General features: G+C 58.6%; 1 protein-coding gene across 1 annotated transcript in view; it reads right to left on the bottom strand.

Annotated features, from left to right (window-relative positions):
* Positions 1-17,894, bottom strand: part of PPARGC1B (PPARG coactivator 1 beta) — a 58,235-nt gene extending 40,341 nt beyond the window's left edge. The window contains exon 1 of the mRNA XM_072873175.1: positions 17,747-17,894. Coding sequence (XP_072729276.1) covers positions 17,747-17,830 — 84 coding nt within the window. The 5' untranslated portion in view covers positions 17,831-17,894. The remainder of the gene's footprint in view (positions 1-17,746) is intronic.
* Between the last annotated feature and the right edge of the window lie 2,528 nt (positions 17,895-20,422).

The following is a 20,422-nucleotide window of genomic DNA, read 5'->3' as shown; positions in this document are numbered from 1 at the left end:
GCAGCTCTGCCCTCCCTGCCTGCAGCTCTCCAGGCTGGGGGGGCCTCCTGTGGCATCACTGCTTTTGCCCCCCCTAGGACCACAGCTTATTTTGGATGGTGACATGTGCTGGGTGAGGCTTTGCTGCTGGCCTGCTCGAAGGAGCCCTGTCCCCATCCGTGACGGGATGCTCTGCAACAGGCTCCTTCACCCCGAACAGCTCACGTCCCCTGGCTGTGCCGCTCTCCTCACCCTCCTGCTAATGACAGTGACCCTCTCCCACCTTTCCCCGCAGGCGGATTTTGCTAACGCCCGCCGCCCGCCAAGGGATTTGCAGCTATAAAGGGCTCGTTAAGTGCTAACCGTGCCCGACAGCCGGCTGGCATCCATCTTGGCAGACACCCAGCGCCGTCCCAGAGAAACCGCTGCAAAAATTGCACCCCATGCCTGCTGCCCCCCGGCCCTGGGCAGCCCCTCGCCCCAGCCATCGCCCCTCACCAGGGGCATGGGTCCCGTGGGAGGAAGGCAGTGCCTGGGCAGCGAGCGCAGGGGACATCCAAAGAAGGAAAGGAGTCAGATGGATGGAGGAGCCGGCTGGGCTCCCTGGCCAGCCGGCCGGCCCATACTGTAAAAGGAGTGGGAACAGGGACCGCACAGCTCCGGCTCCAGCGGTTTTAAGATGGCTGTGAAGCTGAGAGGAGGAGGAGGATGACATTAACCCTCCCAGCACTGCGCTGCAGCCAGAAGCACCACGGTGAGAATGAATAGCAGGTTCCCAAGGCTCTGCTTAACAGCAGATGGACCGGGGTCCCCCAACTCCCACCTAATAAAATGCAGCTGGTGATGCCTTCAGGCCTGGCAGCACCGAGTCGGGAGATGCTGCCCTCAGACAGGCTGTGGGAAGGAGGAGGAGGAGGAGGAGGAAGAGGCACGTGGCGGATGCCTGCGGGAGGGAGGTGACCCTCCACGGGCGCAGGACGCTCAGCAGGGCCTCGAAGGCCCCTTGAACATTGGCTTCCTGGGAAGGTGCCCTCCCCTCATGCTGCCCCCAGGAAAGCACCCACCAGGGCCTCAGCAGCACCGGAGGGGCAGGAAAGGGGCATCCATGGGTGCCATCCCTCGGGGCGCCTGCCCGTCGGCATTGCCATCCCTTGCTAGCTGCTCAGCAGGGAGCAGCAGGGCTGAGCAGTTGCTCAGCTTCCCTCCTCTTTTCCCTGTGGACATGCACGTGAATAATCACTTTTTTCCTGCTTAATGTTTTCCTTTAAAAACATCGGGCTTGGCCTTCCCTGTGCTTTTCATCAGAGCTGCAGGAACCCAGGCGCAGCGACTGGAGCAGCAAAGGTATTGGGCACTTAACAGCAACTTCCCTTCTCCAAAATGTTTATTGGTCATTGACGTCAAGTAATTATTGAGAATTATTAATTAAGAAAGCATTTAAGAGCATTGCTTTTGTTGAGGTTTTGTCATTACAATTAGTTTATCGGCCAACAGGAGAAACATCAGCCTTTGCAGTTGCTTGGAGTGCAGCAAAGCGCCTATAATTAATTTCCCTTTCCGCAGCAAGCATTTTGCTTTGACCTACCTTGGGGACCTGCCTTTCTCCAGGTGTGCCAACCACAACAGCTCTGGAAACACCCAGCCAAATGGACCTCAAGAGGCTGTTGGATGGGAACACCATGTCCCCTCTAGCCTCTCAGAGGCAACTACGCATAGATAGCAGCTCTTTCAGGAAAGCATCCTGGCCAGACGCCCTGATCCCGGGGAGGAAGCTGCAGGGTTAATGGGGTTGAGTCCCATGGTCTCTCCAGGGCCACCCTGCCATGCTCCCATGCCACCTGCTGCCATGTCCGCAGCTCTCATGGCACCCACCTCTCTGTGCCAGTGCCAGCATCCTGCCGCAGAGCAGCTCACTGCAGGTGAGAGCTCAGGCATGCTGTCATCTGCAGCCACGTGCAACTGGCAATTCGGCATCAGACCCTGTCCCCATGCGTGGGCACCCTGTGATGCTCTGCCTCGAGGGCTGGGCTCGGGATGGGCAGAAGACCGGTGGGGCAGGACAGGAGATGGCTTGTGCAGCCACCTGGGGCAGCTCGGGCAATTGCAGCCTCTGGGAGCTCCCAGCCCTCCTCCTACCAAACCACAGCCCACCTGGCCAGCCCCCCTTCCATAGGGACAGACCCCCCTTCCATAGGGCAGCAGTATGAGCCCACCCAGCAGGGGTCGGCCCTTCTCACTTCACCCTGTGCCTGCCCATGACCAGGAGGGCCACAGCACGGGCAGGTGGCCATGCACCCTGCCGAGGCCCGCATGGGTGCAGACTTTGGAGCACCGGCGCCTCCCCCCTCCCTCACCTGGGCGACCTGCATGACACAGCTATCACATGGCGGGGCGTCCCACCAGCTGCACTTCGAAGGAGGCTTTCTTTTCATCTCCATCCCATCCTGGGGAAGCTGTTGGCTCCCAGGTGCTTGGCACTGAGAGGCACTGCTTTGGCAGCCCAGTGCTTTCCAAGGGCTCCCCCAAGCCCCTCGTATGTCGGCAGCACCCACCGCAGGCAGCAGCAGGCAGCCGGAGGGGTGAGCTGGGGCGTGCCTGGAGATGGGGCCAGCCCCACCAGCACCAAGCACAGAGGGGACCCAAGATTCATGCTTGGAGTGGTCCAGGGCATGAGTTTCAGTGGGTTATTGCTCCCTTATTTCCTGGGTCCTCTGGCCCAAGGGAACATGACCCCATAGCAGGGCTGCATCCTCGTCTCTTACAGCCCACTCTCCTCTTGCCACCTACTCCGCTCGGCCCCGTCCTTTGTACCCTGTCCCCCACAGGAACACAAGCCTGGGAGGCCACCACACCGCACCAGGCTGTGCCTTTGAGACAATGTGAGCCCTGGGGAGCAGCACAGCAACTCAGTGACCGGGGCACAGGGACAAGGTACATGTGCCTCTGCCACCTGTCCCAGCCACCTCAGCGCTCCCGCCTGCCCGCTGGCTCGGAGCCTCCCTCCTGGGCGGGCAGGGCAGGATGGGCAGCAGGACACAGTACACGCCGGCAGCACCGGCACAGGGCATGCTCAGCTATGCACGCGCCCAGCACGTGTGGCGGGAGCTGGCCCCGGCGGGCAGCATGGGCGCCGTGTGCTGCAGCTCCTGCCTCACTGGTGCATGCACACGCATGCCCCATGCATGCCTGCTCACGCAGACCTGAGGCTAGCAGCTACGTGGTTGCTCCAGCACCCAAATCCCCAGCCTGTTGAGCACCCAACCTCCAGGCCTGGCTGGAGGGGAGGGGATGGCCGGGAGGCAGGCTAACCCCGTGGGAGGCTGGGCTGCCTCTTAGGATGGGGGCTTGAGCACTGCCCTGTGCTGGGATCCTGCCTCAGCCCAGGCACAGCTGGAACTGCCCGCTCCTGTCTCTGCTGGGGCTACGGCAGTTCTTCCTTCCCTGGGAGAGCCAGGGAGCCAGTGGGTGCGGCTGGGAGGGGTGCTGGGAACCAGGCAGGCTACAGAGCCCGTGCCCCCTGAGTGGCAAGCAGCACAGCTGCAGCCTGCAAGCGGAGAGTTCCTGCAGCCCTTCCATAGAGCAGGCTGCAGGCGACTGCAGCCCAGGCACCCGCAGCCCTGTACTCCCAGGCCGATGCTGGTGCAGCCCCTCGCAGCCCCGGTGCACGCACGTACCCCCAGGTGCAGCACCTGGGGCCGGCAGCCCCCGCTCAGCAAGTGGGTCAGCTATATATAAAGAGAGCGGCCCCAGCAGCGCTGGTGCCAGGCACCTTCCTGCCTTGCATCATCGCCACCCTAAAAACCATGGCCTGGAGACGGGGGCTGGCTCAGCCCAGGCTGTGGCAGCTGTGAAACGCTGCCGCGTCGCCAGAGGCACCACTGAATCTGCTCCTTCGTAGCTATCGCCCCGAGGGCTCCCAGCCCTGCGCCCCACTCAGCCAGAGCAGCTGCCACAGAGGCTGGGGGGACCAGGTGGGACCAGCGTCCACTGGACAGACGCTCCTAGGAGGCCACGGCTGCAAGCTGTGTGAGTACTCCGCTGCACAGAGCAGGCCCCCAGGAGGGAGATTTCCACTTCCATTTATTGAAACCAGCCGCCCCAGCTCCCAAGCACCCGGGCAACAAGCTCAAAACCCCTCATTAAGGCTGGGCAGACACCTCCTGGGCCCAAGGCGTGCAGGCATACCCGCTCAGCAGCATGCACGCACGGGTTTTGCTCACAGGGTCACGGCGAGCAGCCCCAGTGTGGCACATCACTGGGTAAGGACATTGTGCAGGAAGACTGGGCAGCAGGGCAGTTTAGTCCCTGTATCCCCAGTTTGCTGCATCCCAAGGGCAGATGCACTGTTGCGGTTTGTGGGTCCAGTAAATCTGGTGCTGGAGCCCAGGACAGGCATTGTTTGGGGTGCTTTGGGCTGCTGCCCCTCTTCTCAGACTTGCCAGCAGTGCGCAGGAGGAGAGGGCTGATATTCATGCTGCACCCCCGCAAGCAGCTGGAAAAGCCCTTTGCAGCCTGCAGGTCTGCAGTTGTCTACAGTTGAACATCATCAGCCTCTCGCCCAGCCCGGAGGGTTGGTTATTAAGGAAAAACACTTTAATGAGGCAGCTCATTAAAGGCAGGAACAGATTAGCCTGGGAATCCGAGGAACTCTGTGACTGCCAAGTTCAAGAATAGGAGAAATAGGCCTTTCCCTGGCAGTGGTAGGAGATGCTACCTCAAAGCAGTGGGCTGAACCCATGAAGCCTCAAAGCCCCTTCAAAGCCCTGCACCCTCCCAGGAGTCTGCATGAGCTCTGAAGATGGAAGATGCCGGGAAGGGAGGACCATAGCTTGAAACCTATGGAAACACCCACTGAAATACAAGTGGAAAATTCTCCATCCCCAATAGTCAAGTTCAGGCACTGCCTTCTCCTCTGATCAAGCAAAATCCCAGCACCAGCGTGGACTTCCAGCAGGGACGCTCCAGGGAGAAAGCCTTTGGCACGACACAGCCCCGCTGGACAGGAGCAACGTGGGAGGAGAGGGAAAGGCAAGCAGAGTTCAGAGTTACAGTCACCAGAGAAAAATTAACCCTGGAAAAAAAATCCCACTCCATTTCCCACTGCAGGGAAAGGTTTGCAGACCATCTCTTTCCACAGCCAAATGAAACACTGGCAAGCAGTGGAAGCATGGGGTGAGTGGGGTACCCCGGGAGGTTGGGGTTACCTCAAAGCCACTTGGGCAGCAGGGAGAAGAATCAGGCCCGTGCGATGGCCATTATGAATGAAGGTGGGAACGGTGCTGCTAAAGATAACTTTGTGAACAGGTACTATTAATAGCAATACTATAGGGCTTTTTTTTTGTGCTTTCTGCAAGGCTCTCTCTGGGATTGGTAAACGCTAATGGACTGGGCCCTGCTACAATGCCAGGAAAGCAACCATGCGTGTGCGTTGCTGGAGCCCAGCAGCAGACTGATGCCCTCGAGGAATAAGGACCAGCAGCAAGTGGTTGACTAAGCCAGCCACCCGCCACCACCGCAGCAGACCAGCGCCGGCCGGGCACTCAGACTGAGGATCTTGTGCGGGAGCTGCTGGCGAGGCTGCCGCCGTGCCAGTTTCCATGACGACTTCAGCACTTGGCGCGAGATGGAGATGACGGGATCAGCCAGGAAAGTAACTGAGCGGAGCTGGTGTCCTCCGTCTGCCGCGGCCGGCGGCACAGTCCTGCCAGCCCTGCGTGGCCGGCTGGCACAGGGTGAAGCCCCGGGAGCCTCCGGGCATCTGGGTCTCCCTCGCCTTACAGGGTGTGTGCTGGCTGCCAGTTGTCCCCGTGAAGTGGAGCCTGCCCATCCCATCAGTCCCTCCCCGACCCCTCCAGGAAAGCGCAGTCCAGGTCCCGACCCAGCCCCGTGCTGGCCGGGCACACGCGCAGCACCGGAGCACTCAGCCAGGTTTGTGCCCCCGGCTCTCGCTCCAGTGCTGCATTTCCACTCCTGGTGGGGCTGTCTCCCCGGCGGCACCACCTCCAAGCACACACATCCCTTCACGCCCCAGCTTGTGGTGTCGGGGCCAGCTGGCACAGTGGGCAGCTTGGCAGGGTGGCACCCAGCTCCCCTCTGCAGCTCAAGGAGATGCTGCAGGCTGGGGCCAAGCTGGCACTGGGGCCAGCCAAGCCCAGCAGTACCAGCCTGCACTGGGACAGCCCTGATCCTCACAGGCCCTCGGCCCCCACAGAGGCTTTCCCTGGCTTCCAGGTAATCTAAGATCAAGCGCTCCAGCTCCGTCAGATGCTCAGGGACACCACAGAGCAGTGGGGAACCGAACACCTGCAGCATATGACTCCCCAGCTGGCACAGTCCCCCCTGCCCCAAAAGCCACCGGTGCCCAGCCGAGGAGCGCTCCCCGGGGACCGCATCCCTTGCCAAGCCACTGCGCGTGGCCGCTGCTTTCCCAGGCTGCTGGCAGGGAGCACACAGGGCCAGGGTAGCGCAGCAGGCAGCTGGGACCCCCAGCACCCCCTCCCACCCGCACGCAGGATCCTGCCGCGCACCCTTTTATTCCAGCAGTGCAATTAGCCTTGCTGACCCCTGAAATCCTCAGCCTCTCTAAGCAGCCATGCATTAAATCCCAGATCCAAGAGTGGAAATAGACTTCGTAAAAGGCTTATGGCCCTATTTATTACATTTTACGCATGACGGAGTCCGACAGCACGGCAATGGCGCTGCAGTCGGCACTGGCTCTGCCTCCAGCACCGAGGCAGACGGACAGACAGACAGTCAGGGTCTGGAGTGGGCAGCAGAGCCTCAGTGGGTGTCTCCTCCCGGCCGGGCTTGGGTTGCCAGCTGAGTGCTCCCTCAGACACAGGCAGGCAGGGATATCGATCTAGATGAAAGCTAACACTGCTCTCGGGGCTGGGTAACCGTATCTGCTGCACATTTGTATTCCTTAGAGCAGGGCAGGAGGGCTGCAGCCATCTGCTGGAGCAGCTCGGGGATCCTGGGGAAGCTGCGAGCCCCCCAGCCGGATCTCCACTGTGCTGCCTCCTCCCATTTCAATGCGCAGCCTTTACCTTCTCTATTTCACCTCCACCTTGCTAGGGCCAAATAACACAGACCTGAGGAGGGCATCACCAAAATGGCAGGGTCCTTCCTTCAGACCCAGGCCACCTCCGCCCAGCAGGGACCGGTGGGGCTGCCATGGGGCGGCGCCGAACCTGCCTGGTCCCTGCCCGTGTGATGGGAGCCGACAGGGCATCGCACTGGGGTTTGCAAGGCTGTACAAGGGCACCCTGTGAAGCCAGCGTGTGTGTGTTCACCAACACCTCCCCGGGGGTCCCACCATTTAGCCAGGTGGCTCCTCTCCTGCCCTGGCGGGATGGCAGGGGTGGCAGAGGACCCTGCACACTGGGGTGAGCACTGGCACGAGGCTGCACAGCTCCGAGCTGGGCAGAGGGCACGGTGAGGTGCAGGGATGGGCAGCAGGGAGATGTGGAGGCGTGCAGGGAGACAGAACCGCTGCGTGCAGAGGAAGCAACAAGAAAAGCACAGAGATGAAGGCTCAAATAGCTGAGGGACCCTCTGCTTTCCTGCAGAAAACACAGGGCAGCTCCTGCGCATCTCCATCAGGGCCCGAATCACAAGACAGATCAGGGAGCCCCTGCAGCAGCGCCGGGCCAGGGAGCCAGGCTCTCGCTGTCAGCAATGCAAAGCAGGGAGGAGCGGAGGGGGCACACAAGGGTGCCCCCTGCATGCGCTCATAAATAGCTAGCTGCAGAGACTCAAGCAGCATGTGTCCCGTGCCCCAAGTCCCTGGGACACGGTCACACACAGAAACAAATGGCTGCTCCCCGCTTCCTTGGAAGGGATCCATGGCACCCTCACCGCAGGGCAGTCGGAGATGTCAAGAGACAAAAGCAAGGGCCACCCCGTGCACCTCCAAGAAACTCAGTTTCCATCAATACTTGGTGCAACGTGCAAGCCTTGCTGATCCCAGGCGGTACAAGAGCGCCCCACCACACCACATGGGCAAGCTAGTGAGGTGGTCAGACCATTCAGGCAAACCCACCTGTTGTGCCCACTCCAAAGGCAACAAGGGGTCTTATGTGTATGAAGAAGCAGAAGCAGATCCATGGGATATGCACAGCGCCTGGATCCTGCTGCCGCCTGCATCTCGGGCAAGGGTATGGGCCCCAGTGCCCGCAAGGGTGGGGAGCGTACATCCCTGGCAAGGGAAAGTGGCACCTCTGGGGCGTCCCTCAGCGTGGCATTTCAAAGGGTCGGTCCTGCATCTTTCACTAAAGGAGCTCAAAGGACTTTGAGGCCTGCGGCCCTGTACAGCTAAGGGCAGAAGGACCTTCACCCTTCCTTGCCTTTCCGCCCAACCCCACGTTGCAACGGTGACTCTGCTCCAGCAGCCCTGAATGATCACCCCGAGGTGCCACAGCCCCACAGGGCCCTTTGGCAGGGCAGGACACAGAGGTTTCGCCCCATAGCTCAGCTCTGCTTCTGTGCTTTCGAGCACTGTTCCTTCCTCCAAGGGGAGGCAATGGCACATTAGCAAACAGCATGTTTGGGCATAGATGGGCTCTGGCCTCAAAAGGCATCAAGACATTTAAAAAAAAAACCCTGCAGTCCACATCTCTGCAGGTTCCTGCTTCCTGCCAGCCTGCACAGCCTGGTCACTGCCGTGAGCTCCCCGCTGCCCTGGGACAGCTGCAAGCCCACCCTGCTAATGGCAGGGGAATAACCCCCCAGGCCTGATTGAACGAGGTTTAAACTCCCCCTAACACCCGTCCACAAAGGTCCCATACCCGCCAGGGCACTCGCAGGCTAATCCTCCCTCCAGAGCGGCTGCTATATTTAGGAATCTAAATGAGACAGAGTGGCTCTTTCCAAAAAAGTTAGTTTGGGTTACATAAATATAGAGAGAAACTTGAAAGCTGTGGTTCCAGGTCCTTGCACTGCCATAAGCGAGCAGCAGAGATGGGGACAGTCTCCCCCCGATAATCTGCCTTTCATTTATTTTTGACTCAGCTGGATGTGCAGATGGGTTTCCAGCTCCTCTGGGCAGATGGGCAGCAGGCAAGCGGTGCAAGCTGGGCAAGTGGACCCTCATGGGCAGCCCCTGGTCACCTCAGGGAGGCAGGGGCCCAGGGGCTGCCGATGCACCGCATCGCGATGCACTAACACAGGAACGGAGAAGCCATCCCTGCAGGCAGGCCAGGCAGCACGACCTAAAGCATGGGCAGGAGGAGTCAACAGAAGTAAATAAACCAAGCAGCTCCAGCCCTCCCCATCCATGCCTGTCCTAACAGTCCCCCCACGACTTCCTCCTGCATCCACTTCCACATCCCGAAGCCTCTGGTCCCATAAGGAGAGGAGATGCACGCGCACGAGCGTGTCCCACACGCCTACCGCTGCCCACCCCAAGCCCCAGGGCTGCAGGGCAGGGGCTGCCCCGGCTCCCCAGCTCAGCTGCCAGCGCGAGCTGCTGGGGAGGGTTGGTTGCTGGTCATCAGCAAAGCAGCATTCCCACCAGAGCTGGGTGACAACATGCACCATGAGGGTTTCTGGGGACACGTACCACATGCTTTCATTTTAAAAATATATATAAATAGACATACTTATTCCTTCCTAGAAGGACATGGTCACAAGAAAAAAAAAAGCAGCTCAAATACCATCCAACCTTTCAGCCCGAGAAAACCACACAGTTCTCATAAGCTTGAGTGCTGTTACCTGGGAAATGGGTTTTAGCACCCAAAACCCACATGCGCCAGTCTCCTGGTGGGGCCCACACAGAAACTTCCTTTTTAAGAAAAACATTTGCAATTTTTTCTTTTCATTATTAGCACAGTTCGGTCGTGACTATCTGCGTGCAAGCTTGCTTGCAAGAAATGATGCTGGTTGGTTTAAATCTTCAGCTCCAGCTATGCAGAGCTCTGGGGTTTATGCTGTTCAAGGGAAAGTTTAAAAATCCTCCTGTCATTAAGATGCTGGAAGGTGGTTCTGAGCTGCACACACCTCACACAGGCAGGGCTGCAGGCCCCAGAGCAGAGGGGGAAAGGAAAGCAGCTAAGCAGCCATGGTTTAAAGGGAGCCGACAGGAATGCGAAGTTTGATTAGCTTGAAGCCAAGGGCCATGGAAGTTGCAAACATTTGCACCGAGGCTGTGCAAGTCCCAGGAAATCAGGAGAGAGGGACTTGAGCTGGAACAAAGTTCAGCCCCACCGTGCTGGGTGCCAGGCGAGCAACCTCTGTGTGGCAGGAAAGGACACTGCCGGCTCGCCTGGCACAAACCATGCACAGCCCCCGGTGCCCTGCTCTGCCCTCCGCCAGTGCTGACTGCGAGCAGGCAGAGCCCCAATCCTCCCGGCACACAGGCAGCGGCTCTCCCCTCTGCTCCGAGCCCAGGGAGCGCACGCTCTGCCTGGGCAATGTGCGAGGAGCCAAAGGACCGCGGCCGCCCCAGCCCTGTGCCCACCGGTGTTGGCACGCGATGCTCGCAGAAGGGCTAGCCTCTGCAGGGTAAAGAGAAGCCAGAGCCTGCCCCTGCTTTGGCCTTCAAGGGGAGCTGCACAACTGCAATGTTTTACACCTCCAGCTCCTTGCTGTTATGCAACCACGTGTACAACCATCACCCCAGCTGCCATCAGCGCTGCTCTTTGCTCTAACCCAGCCTGGCTGCTGCAGGGCTGGCTGGAGCTCAGCCCCGACAGTCTCGTGTGCATGCAAAGGGTCACGGCAGTGTCCCACTGGGACGTTTCCTGAAACACCCCACAGCTACATTTGCACTTTCTTCATTAAAAAAAAAAAACGTAACTTGCTCCTACCTAGGCACTTTGGCTAAAAACGAAGTAAGAAAGGGCTCAGCAAGAAGGCTGCCGAGGCTGGGGAACAGCGACCACGCTGCCTGCTGCCGGCAGCAGCTCCCCTGCACCCCAGCTCTGTGCACGGAGGGACAGCTGGGGCTGCTCCAGCCGTGGGTCCCCTCGTGGCAGGACAACCAGGTCCCCAGCTGTCACTTGCAGGCGGCGAAACCTGCAGTCCCCCCTCATCCGGGCAGGAGGGAGGAGAAGAAACATGATTAGAGGCAGCTGGGCTTCCTTCCGTCCGCAAGGCACAGCTGGCCGCCCCAGCACGCTGCTCCGGCTGCAGCACAGCCCCAGCTCAGCCCCGTGCCTGTGCCGGGATGCTCTGCCCTCTCCCCTCCATCTCCCCCCGCCACAGGATTTCCTTGCTCTTGATGTGCACAAAAATTAGGAAATGAGGGTTCCTTGGGGACTAGGTGGGGAAGGCAGCTTTTGGCGCGGGAAAGGATGACACCTCCCACAGCCCTCGCCTGCCGCCCCATATGCCAGGGTCGAACGGGGTCCTGCAGCCTCCCCAAAGGCCAGGGAAGCAGAAGTGACAGCAGCGATGAACTTGCTGCAAACTGAAACAGGAACTGAGGAGCATGACCAGTGGCGCTGGCTCAGCAGAAGGGGCCGTTTCGGTCAGCGTGCTCCCTGCTGCTGCAGGCAGCGACCGCAGGGCGCAGAAGCGGCACAGAGGAAGAATTTAGAAAATGCATCTCAGTAAAGATATGCTGCCCTGCAACCATAGTCGCTGCAAGAGCTGGAGGCACTCGTTTTATCCTCCACCACCTCAGCACAAAAACATCCATATAAAGCATGTACCGCTCTGTCCCAGGGGAGGGGAGAAGTGTCACCTCAGCCCTCCCGGCACACCGGGGTCTCTCCTGCTTCAGCCCCCATCACACGGGCTCCCCCTCACCAAGGGCAGAGGCCTCCTGCTCCCAGCTGCGAGGGCAAACGCCTGCCTGTTTGCTGCCTGGGTGGGCAGGGTGCCGCGGGAAGGGTGGGTACGCGCAGGCAGATATAAAAAGCTCCTGCGATACTTCAGGAGGACCCTCATCGTGCTCCCCCGACAAAGCTCCCGGTACACAGGGGGGCACTGGGGAGGCACCCGGCACCCAGTGCTTGCCACCTTTGCCTCCGGACAGCAGGGATGCAAGATAAGCGAAGTATTTTCCCTAAGCCCCGCATTGCTGCCCGGGAGCCAGCAGTGATCAAAGGTTAGCCTGGCTACTGGATGGGGCCGTCCCGAAGAGCCCCCAGGGCTGCCACAGTCCCCACAGCCCCCACCAGCAGATACCAGACTTGCTGCATGGGGAACCCCTCCCCGGGGGGCTTCCAGCTCTTACAGGGCCAAAGGAGATTTCCAGCTTTTATTTTTCCCTGTCTTAATTCTGAAGTGAACGGGTTTAACATAGCAATTTGCAGCAGCCCAACCCTGGCTGTTGCCTCTCCCTGGGGAGGTGCAGCAAGACGGAGCAGGGTAAGGACAGGGCTGATGAGACTCTGAGCGCAGCCAGATCTGTGCAAAGTCCTTCGGCATTTCTTGGAAGTTCCCATTATAAAAAACAATAAATAAATAAATAATAATTTGTGAGCCAGAGCTCAGGAAAAGTGCTGAAAAGCAGAACAGCCGAGTGATAAGGGAAGGGAAACACATTGGCTGGACCATCACCCCGTGCCTACGGCACGGCTGCCCCTGCAAGTAGGTCACTACCTCACCTGACCACCTGCCCCATTAACTTCAACCTTTAGTCTCTGGCTCATTACTACAAGCAGAGGCAGCTTAAAACATTCTTGGTTCCAGGCGCCTGCAAGAGGGTAGTTTGCCAGGCAGCAGGCAGATGGTGGGAACCTGCCCTTCCTGGCACAGCATGCAGGCAGGGGAGCTGGCTGCCCACTCCTGGGGTGCAGGCAAGGGGCTGCCCCAGCCCGTGCCCCCCAGGGAGGAGGAGTGCCGCGTGGCGGTCGGCCCGGCATGGCCACACTGGCAGCGGCGGCTCCGGCACGTACAAAGGTCCCCCTCTGCTAAATCACTTCAGGCTGCCAAGCAGTCACGAGAAATATAAGCCCGCGCGGGGTTGCCATGGAGCAGGGCTCGACCGCGGGAGCCCGAAGCCGATTCCTCCGGTAAACGCATTTGCCAGCCGAGGCCCTGGCAGCACCTCGTGGCCCCGGCTCCTCTCACCCCAGCTCCTCGGTGGTGGCGAGTGAGCACAACGTGGTCCCAGCAAAGCCTTATCTCTGGGGACAGCCCTTCCCTTCCCTGGCAGAGCCAGGGCCCCCTCCGTGCCGGAGAGCCCCACGGGGTGCTCGAGCTCAGAGTGCCCTGCAGGGACGGTGCCCCTCGCCCTGGTGACTCCATCTCCCCAAGGCCATGGGCAGGCAGAAGAAGCGGTGGCTTCGGTGCTGTTTGCCCCACAGGTACTGGGCAGCGAAGGCACAGACTGTCCCTGCACAATGCCTCTGCCCCAGCTGAATGGCCGGGGGGCCGGGGGCACGTGCCAGCCAGGGGGAAGCGTGCCCTTGCCAGCACTCTGCCCACTGGCAGTGCAGACACGGGCCTCCCATGATCTGCCACAAGCCAGCCCCGAGCCCCGCCAAAGGGGATTTCAGAGCCTGGTGGGCTCCTGCATCTCGGGAGTGGCAGGGAGCAGTGGCCAGCAGCACAGCACACCGCCTGCCAGGAGCCAGTCCGCGGCATCCCTGTCCTCAGCCCTGTGCCGGCCACCATGGGACCTATTCCTCAAAGCCAGGAAAGGGTCCGGGGCAGGAAAGGCATCCCCCGGGCATTTTTCATTGGACAAGCAACAGCGCTGAAGTGCCAGAGCAAGTGGAGTTTATAACTACAAAGATGCTTTTGACATTGGAAAGGTTAACGTGAGAGAGAGATCGGTCTCCCTCACAAAGCTCCCTTTGCTGGAGGCACTAGGTTGAGACCTTGATTATTCACCTGTTGGAGAGGTGCCTTTCCATTACGGCATGAGACTGGGGCAGGGATGTGCAGGCAGGAGGGAGGAAAGCCCACGGCATGGGGCAGCCCTGGGGCCCTGCCAGGGTGGGCAGCACCGGGGGATCCGGTCAAAAGCAGGCGGTGAAGGCAGGCGGGTGTGCGGGGAGGCTCTCCGAGGGGCCAGATTTCAGGCCAGATTTCAGGCCAGCCCTCCTTTCCCCCGCCGCTGCTCCCTCCCGCCGCTCCCAGCGGCTGCTCCCTCCTGGCTCCGAGCGGCAGGCTCAGCAGCACGCCACGCTCGCCATCTCCCGCAGCCACTGCTGCGGCACGGGCGGCTGCCGGCATCCCCAGCAACAGCCACCCCCGGCTTTGCAAACATACTGGCATGGCCTCTGCTAACTGCCACCGTCTGTAACAGCCACCATGCCACAGCCACCTTGCAGTGCTTTCCCGAGAGAGCGAGGGGAGTCTCCAGCCCCAGAAATGCAGCGGCCCTTCGACCCAAGCTGCAGCAATGCAGCCAGGCTGGAGATACACTTTCACAGGCCCTTGGGCTGTTTCAGTCATCCAGACCACCCTCCCCAAAAATCTTTGAGAGAAAAGACACAGAAAAAGCAGAATATGGGTCTGCTCGGTAGGGACTATCAGAAATTAGGGATGTGTCCCCACTTCATCATTAGCAGCAACAATCCACCCGATGGACTGCTTTTCCACCGAGGGCTTCACTGTGCCTCCTGCACTCATTAAGCTGCTAGCAGGAGGCTGAGAAGTTAAGGAGGGAATATTGTATTTCAGTTCATGTGATCTTTAAGCATCTCTCCAAGAACCAGCCTGTTTTTTTTATTTTGTTCCCCCTGCTGCACTTTGTTTGGGGTTTTTAAACAAATCGAAGCCGTAAGAGTCAAACTGCTCCTGCCTCTTGCAGGGATGCTGAGAATCGCTGGCCGCTCCACGGTGCTCTCAGCAGAGCTGCCTGGCTGGCACTTTCCAGTGCCTGGTGCCAGCAGACGAACCAGCTACAACCAGCTTCATACCTCTGAGCAGCAAAGAGTTGCACAAAGTGGATTAAGTCGGCCCAGAAATGACACGTTTTGAGTCGCAGCAAAACAAAATAACTTTTTTTGTTGTTACAAAGGGAAAAGGAGTTGGCAGGAGACAGGCAGATATCAAGTGAAAAACCCTGATTTTCTTTCTGTAGCAATGCAGGTACCATGTGAATCATCGCTGTCCTCGATATGTAAATAGAGGTTAGCAGGCATCCTCATAGAGGATGTAAATAGAGGTCAGCAGGCAAGCCCATATAATTAAGAGACTGATGCAAATATCCATGTCAAACCTTCAGTGTGCATCTCCCCGAGAGCCCTCCTGAGGATTCCTCCCCTGGAGAGGAAGAGATTGCCTGGCACCTGCACGCACCCAACTGCGCCTTTCTCGAAACCTACTGCAAAAGCAAGGACTGGGGAGGAGCACGGGGGAGAGAGGAGGAGAGTCAGAGTTCCTCAAGATTTCCACGAAGGAAATAGCTAATATTCATGATCTCATGGCCTCCTGACATTGTAGCCTCTCAGGATAATCTAATCTTGTGCTGGAGCACTGGGGTCTTTGCGGAAACAGCTTTCAGGCTTCATTGAGAAGTCAGTAACCGAGTTGTAAGCAGAGGCTCGTACAGTAGTAATGGGGAGAGACGTCAGCGGCCAGCCCGGGACTGCCTCCTGCTCTGAGTTATAAAGCAGGCATGTGACAGCAGCCAGGGCTGGAGCCTTCCCTGCAGTTTCATCAGAGGTTAAGGTACAAGCACAACACCCGCTTACAACTCCAGGCGCTTCTTAAGCAAATGCATGCAAAGCATAGCTGGGGGGAGCTTTTTTTTCCCCTTTTTTTCTTTTCTTTTTACCCCAGCCTTTAACCTCTCTGCGCACGTGGGGACAGAGAGGAAATGCAATTATCAAAAGCAGGCGCCGGGCGGGAGAGCAAACACAGGCTGCACACTGCTGCTGAGGGAAGCTGCAGCGGGCTGCAAAGATCCCTGTGCTGCTCTACATGTTATTCACCCCGCAGACATCAGACTAGCACTAACTCTGTGCACGTAACTACACTGCTCCCTCCAATATAGCTCACGTATGTATGGGAGAGGGAGAGAAAAAGAGGGGAAAGGCACAGCAAACTGTCTTTTAGGAGATGCCATAAAAATGGTCTTATTTCATCACAGGCCATTTCACAGTCCCAAATTTTGCAGGGGATGTTCACAACATGGTGGTTTTGCACAAGAGAAGGATGACAATTCGCAGGAATTTTTTTTCCCCTTAGCAGTCCCTTTTTGGAATAAGATTCCTAAATTGGCACATCAAATGCTGACCAAAAGGCAAAAAAGAAACAAGCTTTCAGATGCGTGCTGCAATCACACGAGCTTTTCATTTCATGTTAAGCACGCGGAGAACAGGCAAGTTATTGCAGGGAAGTGCAGCCAGGAACTTTCACCTGCCCAGGGCTCAATGGGGCTGGTGGGAGCTGCAGCCTTTCTGCCATACTTCCTAGGGATGGCATCCCACACAACCAGCCTCCTCTTCTCTAGACGACGGTTCCCTCAGCAATAATAAATCCATCCAAATCAGAAAACGCAAACCGCTTACAAAATCTTCTCGGCCCACTTCTCACCCTTTCTGACCCTTCTGCTGTAATCAACCTGTCAGCAGCTCTTGGTTAACAACCGAAGCTGCTCTGCCCCCAGCAAGCTGCCCAGGTCCCATGTCAAGCCGGAGCACCCTGGAGCCGGTGCGTGCGAGGAGAGGCACTGGAACTACATCAGTCTAGCCAGTGGCAAGACCTGCCTGGTTCTGGCACATGCACCAGGGGCAAATCTGATTTACCACGTCTTGAGACCTTATTTGTTTTGAACCCTAACAGCAGGATTAGTCCCCATCCCGTTCCCCACACACATGCTCCTGCTGTTTGCAATCCCGGAGCTAAACTGGTGAGAGAGCAAGGGTTGGGATGAATGTGCTAGCTTCACAATCGAAGCTATTTTGTAATCTGTGGTTACGAAAGTGAAGGGCTGGAGGGATGATATGTAACTACAGAAAACTCTTCCCACTTGCACCAGCCTCATCAATCCGACTGCGAAATGCACGGTTGTGCTCCAGATCAGTCACGGCTCTTGCTACTGCCCGGCTTATTGTATAGCGCCTCTCTTCCACCCCCCAAAATGGAAAAGCATGCAAGCCCTATAGCCAGCACAGCTCGCTCTCGTGATCGTGCGGGAGCTGCCAAGGAGCCTTAATCTGATTTTAATACCCAGCTCCATCCAAAAGGGAGCCCATCCAGATTTTGGAGCCACTAACTCGCAGCACCGAGACCCCCTCTCCCTGCCAACCCCCCACCCTTGCCCAAACCTCCATCCCCCAAGATCCCAGCCCGTATGCGTGTAACTGACGCTCGGCATGACTCATCCCACAGCCCGGCTCTTATCAGCCCCCACCGCGCAGCCCCCTGCGGAGCCCCCCCCCGCCGCCCTGCACCGCGGCGTCCCCCTCCCCATCTTCGCAGCGGGGGGGGGGTGTCGCAAAGGGGGGGGTGCCAAACCCATCAACCCATCAACTTCTCCCCCCCCAATTCCCCGCAGAAGGGGTGGGGGTGGGGGCGGGAGTCCACGTGCGAGTGGTGCTGAAAGCGCCGGCGGGGCTGCGGGGTTGCTGCCGCGCCGGGGCCGCCCCGAAGCCACGGGGAGGGGCGCGGGGAGAGCGGCGGGGGCGGCAGGGTTCCGCGCGTCCCCCCTTCCCGCGTTTCCCCCTCTGCGCATCCCTGGAGCAAACGGGACCCCCGCAGATCCTCCGGGCACCTGGGGGAAGAGCGCCGGAGGGGGTGCAGGGACTGCCTCTTCCCGCAGGTGCCCCGGGAAGGGGGGGGGGGGTGTCTGCCGGCTTCTCCCCCCCCCAGTTGCACCGCGCTGGGGAGCCGGACGGCAGAGCCCCTCCACCGCCCTCCCTACCTGGCTGCCAGCGAGGTAACTGAAGACGAAGGAAGAAAGATCCTCGTCGAGCAGAGAGCTGCAATCCGGCCCCGGCTCCGCCATCTTCCACCTCCGGCTGGGGCTGAGGCGGCACCGAGCATGCAGCAGGCGCGGCGGCGGCGGCGGGGAGCCGGGCGGCCGGCGGGGCGGAGCCGCCTGCAGCCCCCGCCCGCCGGCTGCGGGAGCCGGGGAGGGCGGCGGGGCGGGGGGTGGAAGGGAGCAGGGCATGGGTGGACGCCCGCAGTCGCAGAGTGCCCCGTGGGGCTTGCAGCCACGCGTGGGGCACAAGCAGCTTCCCGCGGGACGCGTTCCCACTCGAGGTACCCGTTTTAACCATCACTGTGCGCACCTTAAAAGTGCCAGCCCTTAAAGTGGGGGCACCCAGCATCTGCACAGTCCCTAGATCACGACAGTCCCTAGGTCACCCCGAGTTGAGATACATAAACCCTGAGTGCAGCGCGTCGGGCTGAGGGTCCCATCCAGGCCCAGTGGGGGTTCACCCACAGCTGCGGAGTGCCTCAGGGGGCTTGCGGACACGTATGGGGCACAAGCACCTTCCCGCGGGATGCGCGCGCACCCAGGGCACCCACTTTAAGCACCCCTATGCACACCTTAGAAGTGCCAGCCCCTAAAAGTGGGGGCACCTGGGGTGCTGCAGAGTGCCGCTTGACAATCCCTAGATCACCCCGAGCTGAGATATATAAACCCTGAGTGCCGCGTGTCAGGCGGATCACATCTAGGCTCAGTGCGGGGGATACCCGTCGTTGCAGAGTGCCCCGCAGGGCTTGCCACATATAGGGCACATATAGGGCACAAGCACTTTCCTGCAGGACATGTGCCCACCCGGGGCACCCACTTTAAGCAGTGCCATGCACACCTTACAAGTGCCAGCCCTTAAAAGTGGGGGCACCCAGCATCACCGGGCACCACTCAACAGTCTCTAGATCATCCCGTCTTGAGATATATAAACCGTGAGTGCAGCGTGTTGGGCTGAGGGTCACTTCCAGGCTCAGTGGGTCTGCACTGGAGTGGGGCCAGGTGGCTGAGAGCAAAGAGTAACAAGGAGCAAAAGATCTTCAGATTTCCCTCGGTTTCATCTCAATGCTCATCTCATTGTGGCTGCGAGCATCTTGATGTCACACACGTCATTTTTCTGTCCGGGGTTTTGAAGTGTATGCTAAAAGCCCTTTCAGAAATATTTAATGATGGGACCAAAAATCTCATGAATGTTCTATTTACTTACCCGTAGCAATTACACAGGAAAGAGCAGGGCTTGGCACTGCAGCCTGAATTAGCTGATACACAACCAACCGAGTGGCAACACCTGCAGCCTAATGGCTCCAGATCCTCAGATCCCCTCAGATGGCTCAGATGGGCCTGCAGGATCAGTGTTAATGGCTGATGAAGCAAAACGATGTGGAGCGATCTAGGTAGAGAGCTCTGTGTCAGGCTCTGATGGGTGAACAGAAGGTGCTTCTTCTCCTGGTAGGAAAGGCTTGCTGCCCATCCTCATTCTCACCTTGCTTTTGTTTCAAAGGGGGAGCTGTTTCCAGCCAGTCTTTAATACCCTCCGGCCTCCCTTTGGTTCAGGATGTGCTGTGAACACCATGCAATGTGGCAATATTGGATTTTCCCTGATGATCCTGAGCCTTGCACCAAAAGATGTCAGCGGACAGCGTGTGTTATATCATACGGCTGATGAGAGCTGGGGGCAGGGGTGGCTCAGCTGCTGGGATGGGACAAAGCAAGAAAGAAGCTGCTGGCAACTCTTCCTCATTGCTGTGGCACTTTATTACTAATTACTGTCATGAAGTGCTGAAACAGTTACCTAAAGTGCTTTTGAAGCTGCTACCAGCAATGAAACTTCTCTTCCCGTGGGTGGGAGGTCTGGGCCCAGAAGTGCTGCTGCTGGGATGCACAGCTATAGCTCACAGCAGGCACAGCACAGAGCACAGTGCTGCTGGACTGCATTGGAAAGGCCCAGGGAAGGAAATCACGTTGCTCTGGGGCACATGCAATTCCTTGCAGACCAAGACTCGAATTCCCATTTGACCCTGCTGGCCAGTGATCTGAAGTGCATTCCCCCCCAGTCCCTCCTTTGCAGAAGATGTAAGCTCTGAACGCTGTGGAGAGAGGTGAGCTGAGAACAGGAGGGATGTTTGCCTCATCAGGGAAAAAGCAGGACTGGAAGGCCTTGCCATAAAAGTAGTCTTCTGGGAGGAATTTGTTGCACAAAAGGCAGGGTTCTCGCTCAAGTGTCTCATGATTTCCTTTATACCAGTTGTACTCAAGTAGGAAGTAACCATTCATGGGAATTACTTGTGAACGGTTGTTCTAAAATCAAGTTATGCATAGCCGTGTGTTTCAGAAATACCTTTTCCCTTCTGGTGTGTGTGCAAACACGGTTCCTTCCTCCTTGCTTTCTAACCCAAGAAGATGAGCCCTTTCCAGTCCCCAGCTGTTGGAAGCCTGCAGGGTGCCCACCCTGGCAGCAGCCACCCGCACGGTGCGGCTCGGCTCGGCCAGGCAGCCCAGAGGCACCGAGGAGCACAAGGAAAGAAAGGCCCAGCCTGCTCTGCCCCATTTCTCCTCTGGACAGAGACAGGTTAGGGCTTCTTTCAGCCAAGTGGGCAAAGCTGGATGGGATGTCGGGGT

The sequence above is a fragment of the Ciconia boyciana genome, chromosome 9, assembly GCF_034638445.1.
Source record: "Ciconia boyciana chromosome 9, ASM3463844v1, whole genome shotgun sequence".
Taxonomy (NCBI): Eukaryota; Metazoa; Chordata; class Aves; order Ciconiiformes; family Ciconiidae; genus Ciconia; species Ciconia boyciana.
Note: the sequence above shows the minus strand (reverse complement) of the source record. Positions and strands in the feature narration are given on the sequence as shown.